This window comes from Mesoplodon bidens (genome assembly GCF_964165515.1).
Source record: "Mesoplodon bidens genome assembly, chromosome: 14".
Lineage (NCBI taxonomy): Eukaryota > Metazoa > Chordata > Mammalia > Artiodactyla > Ziphiidae > Mesoplodon > Mesoplodon bidens.
In genome coordinates this window covers 31280086-31290583 of record NC_138170.1, presented here as the reverse complement: position 1 = coordinate 31290583, position 10498 = coordinate 31280086, and the positions used below count along the sequence as shown (strand labels likewise).

The 10498-nt window shown below is 45.0% G+C and overlaps 1 protein-coding gene across 1 annotated transcript; it reads left to right on the top strand.

Moving 5' to 3' along the window:
• Window positions 1–386: 386 nt before the first annotated feature.
• On the top strand, window positions 387–9716 carry PROKR1 (prokineticin receptor 1; the record flags this gene model as incomplete). Its single annotated transcript, XM_081254004.1, has 2 exons — window positions 387–886; window positions 9020–9716. Exons 1-2 carry the CDS (start codon window positions 402–404, stop codon window positions 9714–9716), a joined length of 1182 nt encoding a protein of 393 aa, XP_081110130.1. The 5' UTR covers window positions 387–401.
• Between the last annotated feature and the right edge of the window lie 782 nt (window positions 9717–10498).

The window sequence follows — 10498 nt, the reverse complement described above, 5'->3', positions numbered from 1 at the left end:
TCATTCAGAATCTTCAGTGGAACGGAAATAAACTGATTTCTCTGTAGAAATCTAACCTTCCCTGAATGAGTGGGTATGTGGTTTTGATTCCTTTGTTTTCTTTCCCTGGTTCCTTTATTTCTACTCCATCACCTGTTCACTCTGGGCAGGTGGCTAATGGGTCAGCTTAGTTTATAGAATGGTTTTAAATTTGGCCAGGTTCACTTACATATGTAGCCAATTGTTTGTATGTCTTTCAAAGGCTTAGGATGGAGCTTGGATACTGGACCCCAAGGACGCTTGCAGGGACAATCTGACTGATTAAGGGAAAGCTGAGTATCAGCAGAAAGGGGAGACCTCAGCCTAACGACATCTCCCCAGAGGAATCCCCAGGAGTGTTGCTCAAGGCTTCACCTGGCCAGATGGAGGTCAACATGGGGGTCATGGATGAGAATACCACAAACACCTCAACCAACTATTTTTCTCTGCTTGACCCCCACGGAACCCAAGCTGCTTTCTTCCCATTCAACTTCAGCTATGGCGACTATGATATGCCCTTGGACGACGATGAGGATGTGACCAATTCCCGGACCTTCTTTGCTGCCAAAATTGTCATTGGCATGGCGCTGGTGGGCATCATGCTGGTCTGTGGTATTGGCAACTTCATCTTCATCGCCGCCCTGGCCCGCTACAAGAAGCTGCGCAACCTCACCAATCTGCTCATCGCCAACCTGGCCATCTCTGATTTCTTGGTGGCCGTCGTCTGCTGCCCCTTTGAGATGGACTACTACGTGGTACGCCAGCTCTCCTGGGAGCACGGCCACGTGCTGTGCGCCTCTGTCAACTACCTGCGCACTGTCTCTCTCTACGTCTCCACCAACGCCCTGCTGGCCATCGCCATCGACAGGTGAGTGAGAGGTGGGGACAATGAAGGAAGGGGCAGCTGTGATTGATGAGAGGTATTTGTATTCCCCAGAGCTGTGGATGCATGGGGGCCCAAAGGTGGTCCATTTATTGAACAGTGAAAAGAGTTCTAGTTTTCCAGCGGTAAGCAGGCAGAAGGTAGTGGAGCCCCCTAGAGTTGGGCAGCAGTAAGGCTTTTGATCCCTCTGTTATGGACATGCCCCTAGATGTTGTATCTGTCCGAGGTCTAGAGGTAGGCAGCTCCCAGGAGGTGTGGAGGGACAAGTTTAAGTTTCAGGCAGTTACCTCTTGAGTCAACTTGGAAATCTTGAGGGAGGTTTCTATCTCATCAAGACATCCTCTACTGAAACGTGATGCCCCTACAAACACCGGTTGATTTTTTTTTATTGTTATGATGATTTTTACAATTTTTATTTTATATTGGATATAGTTGATTAACAATGTTAACACCGGTTGATTTTAAATAACTTTGAGGGATTTGTTCTAAAAAACAAACGAAACAAAACAAAACAAAAAGGAGACCTATGCTTACTTACTCTTTTTTGGTTGTTGCAGTAATCAGTTGGCTGCTTTTCATACATTAGTGTACAACAGTACAGAAGGGCTGTTTCTAGTGATGGTAAATAAAATCAGTAAGAGCAGCCTATGCAAATCTTTCCTATGTTATCTTTAGGCTTTTCATTTAGTATAATCTCCTGTGCTAATGGGCCAGAGTAGTTTTTGTTTCCTTGGAACAATTTTGCAGGCTTCTGTGCCCAAAGTTGGACTCTTGTTACAAAACACCTCGTTGCAGTCCAGAGACAGTTACCCTGAGGGTCTAATCGGGCCTCTGTGTACTTGAATCTGCACAGCCCGTCTCTCTCTCTTAACGCGGAGAGCCTGAAGCACAGATGATCTCCGTGTCCCATGGCCTCAGGGCTCTGGTGGCGTTCAGCTCCCTCCCCCCACCCCAATCAGGACACCCCAGGACAGTGTTCCGGGGAGGAACACAGCAAATAGAGCCTGATTTCTGAAGCCATCAGTGGGACGACCAGGGGTAGAATACCTAGACATAGACCACTCCCAAGGGCAGAGGGTTGAAAAGGAGCCTGGCCTTAAAACCTAGGAGGATATTGGAATTAGCACATTAAACGGCCCTCAGTTTGTTACCCATAGCAGGTGTCCAGAGGTGTCATCCCTGCGCAAGGCTTGGCCAAGCTCTTCCACACGAGTCACGAAGCCCCCATGGTGTTCTGTCTACCCAGGAATGGACCCTGGGTGAATCTGTAGAAGGAACAGGAGGGGGACAGTCAAGCAGAGTATCTGCCCCCCAAGTTCCCTTCACAGCTGTCGAGGAAGATCTCCAGGGACCTTGTCTCTAACTTTTCTGAAAGTGGAAGCTGCCACCATCCCTCTTAGCACATGAACAGGACAAAACATATGGGGTTATATCCTGAAGTTTCACTCTGGCAAGACAGTTTTTCACAGAAGGTGCTCTCAGCCACTGAAAGGGGGGTAGGTAGGTGCCTGCTGCGGGGTGGGCCCCTGCTCCCTGGGTAAGACCCATTTTACCATGGAGGGGGCTACTCGTAGAAAGGGGTAACACTGCAGGAAGAAATGGCTTCAAGGGGAATGGAAGCCAGGACAAAATCAGGGCATTGGGCTATTCTGGACATGTAAGAGGTAATATCTATGTCTATCAATCCACCTCCATCTACTGAACTCTTTCAAACTCATATTCGCCTTTCATATGAAACTCAGCTTGTCTGAGATATTGCAGGCATTTCTCTTACGGTGGGTATGTTAATCGGGAACGTGCTTTGCATCGGCTATTGTTTAGAGTGGGGTTGTGATTGGAAACTTGAACCCAGACACTGGGTTTGACTTTGTTAGTTTTAGGCAACTAATTTTTGTCTTGATATAACAAATATGGCCACAGTTATAAAAATATCTTTATTTTTGTTTAATGAAATTTCTGTAGGAATAGTGTGAGCAATTAGTCTGCCTGGGTTTAAACTCCTACTGCACCACTTATTAGCTGCAGGGCCTTGTGTGTGTTAGTTGACCCTTCTCTGCCTCAATTTTCTCATGTATAAAATGGGAATAATTAGAAAACCTAATGTATTAGGTTACTTTGAGGATGAAATGAAATAATACGTGTAATTGTTTAGAACAATGCTTAAAACAGAGTAAGCACTTAATAAACAGCAGATGTTATGCTTTGTAAATTAACCCTTAAAGAAACAACAAAAACAAAACCAGATTAATGACTATTTCCGATTGGCTAACCTCTTTGCTTTCATGATAGTGATTGTTTTTGTGATGTGATTAAAGAAATAATGATACAAAGTTTCTAATAAGCACAGCTCTCAAGATATAGTAGAACAGAACTATTTATCTCCCACCCTGTTCTCTGTTTCTACTATTGGTTCCATGGTTCTCCCAGGAATCTAAGCTCAAAAGTCCCCTTTGTCCTGGCTGCTCTCTCCCTTTCTCCAGCATTCACTTAATTCCCAGGCCCTGACAATCCCCTCCCACCCCCGGCCCAACCTCCCCGCTGCTCACCCAGGGCTGAATTATCATAGTCTCCTCTTAGTTTTCCTGTGGCCAGTGTCTCTCATCTCCGCCCCTCTGCCAACCCTACTCCCTTACAATCCATCCTAAGCATTCATTCATTCACACAATGCTTTTTTTTTTTTTTTTTTGCGGTACGCGGGCCTCTCACTGTTGTGGCCTCTCCCGTTGCGGAGCACAGGCTCCGGACGCGCAGGCTCAGTGGCCATGGCTCACGGGCCCAACCGCTCTGCAGCACGTGGGAACTTCCCGGACAGGGGCACGAACCCGTGTCCCCTGCATCAGCAGGCAGACTCTCAACCACTGCGCCACCAGGGAAGCCCCAACACACAATGCATTTTTATAGAGCAACTACAAAGTTACAAATACTATTTCAAGCACTGGTGATACAATGGTGAATAAGCAAAAAAGCTCCATGTGCTGATGGAGCTTGATGGAGAGAGAACAGTCAGGCAAGCAACAAGGAAGGTAATTTCAGAGCATGAGAAATACTCTGAGCAAAAACAAATAAACATAACCTATAATGGAAAAGAATCCGAAAAACAAATACATATATGTATAATGGAATCACTTTGCTGTACACCTGAAACTAACACAGCATTGTAAATTAACTATTCTTCAATAAAACAAACAAACAAACAAACACACAAGCAAACACTGAGAGCGACCAAGGGTGGGAGACGCTCTAGGTGGGAATCAGGAAAAGTGTCTCTGAGAAGATATTTGAACAGACCTCTGAATGATGGGGGAAAAAAACTGGTCTTGTAAAGACTGGGAAAGAGCATTCCAGACAAAGAGAATTCTAAGTGCGAAGGCTTGGAGACGGGAGCAAACCTGAAGTTTCTAGGAATAGCGAGAAGTGTCCCATGGCCCAGGGAAAGAAAGCAAGACTGCAGCTAAATTAATCTTCTGCCTCATACACCCTTCCCTCTCTTGCTCAAACAATGCCACTGTATACAAAATATGGCTGGAATCTTCATCTGTTTTTCCACCATCTTATTATCGAGTTCCAGACTGCCTGCCAGTCTCATGCTGGATAAACACATTGATGTCCTGTTTTCCAAAAAAAAGTTGCAGTCTTTTTGAGAACTGTCACCATGACTTATTACATTTCTGTTCATCCAGTGCTAGGTACTTGCTGAAGGTGAAGTTTTACTAAGATCCTAGGTGCCCAGAATTCACAGACAGCAAAAGGTTATAAAAGAAGTAAGGCATGATTCCTGCTCTTGGGAAGCTTACCATCCAGAGTGCGGGGGAGGGGTGAGAACTAACACAGGAAAGTCAGGGGGTAAGTAAAGGGTCAGTTTGAAATGAAATTTAGAGAAGGGGGAGATTGTGGCGTAACAGAATAATCAGAGGAGGCTTCATGCAGGAGACAGACTTTTTACTGGCTTTCAACAAATGACGATCAGCAAGGAGAAAAAAGGATTTCCAAGAGGGTAGGTAGAACTGTGTTTGCAAAAGCGTAGAGGTGAGGTTGCTTGAGGTGAGAGTGAGGTCCCAGGAGCGGGGGTGGGGACGGGGGACAGGGCAAGGAATGTAAAAGAATAGAGATCAGAAAGAATAGGGTCCTGTTCTAGAAGATCACACAATCTAGGCACAGGGAGTCAGACCTGAGGGTAGCAGGGAAATGCAAAAGATCCTCAGAGGACTCTGCCCCCCCAGGTCTGGGTTTCTTCTTTGATGTGGAGACACCTGCACTGTCCTCGGGGTATATCTTTTGGACCTCAGGCACACGGGGCACTGGGGTCCCTCCTTTTTTTAATGCGGAATCCAGGGGAAGCTGGCCAGTCTGCCTGCCTGTTGGCAGCTCTCTTGTACTGTCTGGACGAGGCAGCTAAGGCATGAGGAACAGCACTCAGCCTTAGGAAGCCCAGATGCTTCCTGGTGAGCTTATTGGTTGGGGCTGGTTGGTCCAAAAAGCAGGTTGTACATTTGCTACCCATCCCATGAGCCACCTAGTAGCTACTGTGACCGCCACTTCCGTGATTAGAGCTGGGGCTGAGTCCTGGGGCAGAGAGGGAGCTCAAATGCTCTTTGCTTAATCACCCAGCCCGCTGACGTCACACAGTTAGTGGCTGGATATTTCTTTGTCCAGCAGCCTCCATTCTTTGTTCTCTGGGAAATGCTGACTCTAAGTGGATCTGGACCTGAACCACTGTAGTGGTAGACGTGCCACAATGCCAAGCGCATACTCCTAAGGAAAGTAGCTGCCAATTGCCTGACTCCTTTTTGGAACATCAATAGGTCGAAACTGACTATGATGAAAAGAGCAGAGGGGCGCCAGGATGCCAGAAGGACAGGAGGAAGGGCTATTGCCTGCTCTGGTTTGAAAAGGAAGGAACAATTGGCGTATTGGCGAGCCCACTGGATTTGGAGCAAGATACAGATGGGTCTGCATCATGGTTCTGTCGATTACCAGCTGCGTGGCTTTTGACAGGTTATTTAACTTCTTCAGACCTCAGTTTGCTCTTCTGTAAGGTGGGCATCTTTGCTCCCTTACCTATTCAAATGAGTTGGGGTTATCTGATGAGAATGTGGATTTGAAAACGCTCTATAAATTGGAAGTTGCTTTACAAAGTCAAGCAACTATTACTAATAATGGAGTTCTGAGCCTAGCATACCCAAGGCTGGTGGCAATCCTTGAAACAGTTTTCTGCAATTTGCCTATTGGTTAATGTATTTGGAAGACCTCTTGCACAGCTCCTGGTGCTAACTTTGGGGATGGAGGTGGGGTGATGTCAGGATGAACTATCTGATGGGCAATCACAGGTTAATTTTGATGTGAAGATTAGTAAATCCAATAAAATAGGTCCAATAAAATAGAAAGTAGCATAGAACTTGCAAATGCACGATTTGCCAGTAACAGGTGAAAGAAAATTGCTTGCTATACAGAATAGCTCTAAAAATACATTTTAGGATACTAAGAGTTTTTTTCTTGTATATTAATAGCCTATTGTTTATGTGCAGTGTCTCATTGGAGCTTCACAGTATCTCTGTGAGCTTGGTAAGGCACTTGATATTCCCATGTCACAGATGAGGAAATTGAGTCCTCAGGGCTAAGAAAATGAAAAATTTGCATAGCAAGTTTGTGGCAAAGCTGGGAGTAGATTCTTGGTCTCCTAGATCAACATTCTCCCCTACATGTTCATTGAAAAAACACTCCAAGTTTGAAAATATCATAAAGACTTGGGAAATTACTAGTGGGAAAAGAAGGAATAGAATCATATAGTGAACGTTCATATAGCAAGCAATTATGAAATTACAGAAATATTCTTTGGGAGAGTAATCAACAGAACACGGTGGGGTAGATAGAGAGGGAGAGAGCTGGTGAGAGCAAAAGCTCTAAACTCTTAGTTTTCATTATGGTTCAGAGCAGGTTTGGTGCCCTCCATACAGCAAGAGTGGCGTGGTCTTCATGTGCATTGACAAAAGCATTGCCAACACCCTGCAGACATTCCCATTTCACCCTCAGCATCCACCCTGGGAGACTGGCGAGTGCCAGGGATTGTTGCTGCTGGTGGAGCGTGAAAAGCAGCCAGATGGGCGACCAGAGGGTGGAACCCAACCCATCCAACTTCATCTAACAGCTGGTAGCTACAAGAGAGCAGAAGTCTGGTGCCACTGAACTCTCCATATGACACTCAATGGGGTTGGCTGTCTGTGTTGTGGGAAGGACAGAAACAGCAGGAATATGACAAAAAAAAAAAAAAGAATGACCCTCCTCTTCCAGTCAAAATCCCAAGTAAGATGACCTCAAAGGGATCGGCTGCGAAGGGAACAGAATTGTTTGGCTTTCCTTCAGGCCCCTGTCACGGTTGCCCTTGGCTTTCCCAGGGATAAGCTGTGGACACGTGAGGATGTGTTTATTTCCAGCGTTGATTAGTCATTCCCTCCCACTTCACTTGCCATCTTTCTCCTTCTCCTGCTTCCACCCCCTGCCACACACAGAATGTCTTCCAGGAAACCAGAGCTCTCTGTCTAAGTATGTGCACTCTCTCTGAGAAGGAGGCTTTCATACTGCACGAATGACTCACATCCCCCAGAAAATGCTCTCTCTTCTTTTCTGGACAACTGTGGTAACAGCAGTGTGGTTTTAAGGGAAAGAACAAAAACAATATCTTTTACAGTCTGTTGCTTTGTGGTTCAAAAAACATGTTCGCGTATATTCTCAATTGATTTTCACATCAACCATGTGAGATAGGGTTAAATGTTTTCTATCGAGAGTCCTGTGGTATTTGACCTTGAGAAAGTCACTCATCTCTCACTAAGCTCCGTTTTTCAACCTGAAAAATAAGATAAATGGTCACATGCTTTTCCTCCACCTTTGCATGCAGAGCAATGTTTTTTAAAATGTGGGATGAAGGCAAAACTTTGCCCACTGTTTCTATCAGAAAGGGCAAATCCTCCTAACAACTCTTTGGAATTATCAGCTCCTTTTAGCTCTAAGCTGTGGGGTGATTAGGATGAATGGCCCTGAAAACAGGAAGGACCTGGGAACAGTGCCAGGCTAGAAACCGATAGGAGATGTTATTACTACATTTAATAATAATAGTTACCATTTATTGAGTATATACCATGTTTTAAACTGTGCCAGAAATTGTGTCTATATTGGCACATTTAATCTTTAAAAACAAGCAAACAAAAATACTTTTCCAGATAAGGAAATTGAGATTCAGAGAGATTAAACATAACTTGCCTGTCCTGGGCATATATCCAGACAAAACTCTAATTCGAAAAGATACATGCACCCCTATGTTCACAGCAGCACTATTCACAATAGCCAAGACATGGAAACAACCTAAACCTCCATTGACAGATGAATGGATAAAGTAGATGTGGTATATATATACAATGGAATATTACTCAGCCATAAAAAAATGAAATAATGCCATTTGCAGCAACATGGATGGACCTAGAGATTATCATAGTAAGTGACTATGTAAGAGAAAGACAAATACCATATGATATCACTTATATGTAGAATCTAAAATATGACACAAGTGAGCTTATCTATGAAACAGAAACAGAAGAGACTCACAGATACAGACAATAGACTTGTGTTTGCCAAGGGGTGGGTGGTGGGGAGTGGGAAGGATGGATTGGGAGTTTGGGGTTAGCAGATGTAAGCTTTTACATATAGAATGGATAAACAACAAGGTCCTACTGTATAGCATAGGGAACTATATTCAATATCCTGGAATAAACCGTAATGTAAAGAATATGAAAAAGAATATATATGTATATATATATATATATATATATATATATATATATATATATATATATAACTGAATCACTTTGCTGTATAGCAGAAATTAACACAACATTGTAAATCAACTATACTTCAATTAAAAAAAAATAAAAACTTCCCTGAGGTTGCACAGCTAGTAAGAGGTGTAGCTGGAGCTGGCATTCAAGTCTGCCTTTCCTGGAAGCCCACATAACACTGCTCTTTCCCTCCACACCTACCATTTGATTGTGCCTCAGTGTTGCAAAAATAACATCATCCTCCAGCACTTCCTTACCACAGTGGTTGATCCCATTTGTGTCCTTGTCCTAGATATCTGGCCATTGTCCACCCGCTGAGACCCCGCATGAAGTATCAAACGGCCACTGGCTTGATTGCCTTGGTGTGGATGGTGTCCATCCTCATTGCCATACCGTCAGCCTACTTCACCACTGAAACGGTCCTCCTCATTGTCAAGAGCCAGGAGAAGATCTTCTGTGGCCAGATCTGGCCAGTGGACCAGCAGATCTACTACAAGTCATACTTCCTCTTCATCTTCAGCATTGAGTTCTTGGGCCCGGTGGTCACCATGACCCTGTGCTATGCCAGGATCTCCCGGGAACTCTGGTTCAAGGCTGTCCCTGGTTTCCAGACTGAGCAGATCCGGAAGCGGCTGCGCTGCCGCCGGAAGACGGTCCTGGTGCTCATGTGCATCCTCACCGCCTACGTGCTGTGCTGGGCGCCCTTCTATGGCTTTACCATCGTGCGTGACTTCTTCCCCACCGTGTTTGTGAAGGAGAAGCACTACCTCACGGCCTTCTATGTGGTTGAGTGCATCGCCATGAGCAACAGCATGGTCAACACTGTGTGCTTCGTGACCGTCAAGAACAACACCATCAAGTACTTCAAGAAGATCATGCTGCTCCACTGGAAGGCTTCTTACAGTGGGAGTAAGTCCAGTGGGGACCTTGACCTCAAAACCACGGGGGTGCCTGCCACTGAAGAGGTGGACTGCATCATACTGAAATAACCCGAGAACAGGAACTTTGGGACCCTGAGCAGTGTGCTTAGGTACATGCTATCAACAAAGAACACTTGGTTTGCTGCATAGGGCAAAGAAAATGGACAAATATGTCAACACTGTGTTCAGGGAGCTCAGAATCTCTAAAACTGGTGTGATTAGACACCATCACCCGTGGCCGACATTCATTGAACATCTAATTTGTGCAAAGAGTGGGCACTGGTGAAACCTATATATGTTGATGATATTTAATAGGCAAAAAGAAGTAATGATTAAACCAAGAAAAATGTTGGGAGATAGCCTGGAATAATGGGGTTTCCAGAAGGGAGCCTGAGTAGGCATCTAAGACTGTGGTACATGTGTCTGTAGGGTGAGGGTCTCTCTGGACCATCTAAGTTACTCATCAGACACTGATGTAGCCCATCTCTGGGATTGTTCTTAGGCTTGAGTTCACTCCTAACATTTGCAGGGCTGGGGCAAGAATACAAAGCAGGCTTCTGGCTCTTTCTGCAACTTTCTCTTCTCTTCCTTGGTCCTGATTCTCACCCTGGGCAACCAGGAAAGAAAGGAACATACAAATGGTTGGTGGGGGTACCCAACAATGAGATTCAGTGACTCTACAGGCTTACTGAGGGCTCATCCCTCTCTCTAATCCACCTCCTTTGTTTGGTGTTTTGAATTTGGAAATTTGGGATCAGAAGATCTGATCCAACCTTGGCTCCATCACCTGTGTGGGCCTGGGTAAAGCCTCTTGGTGGGGACAAAGATGATACCTGTGATAGCTACCAATG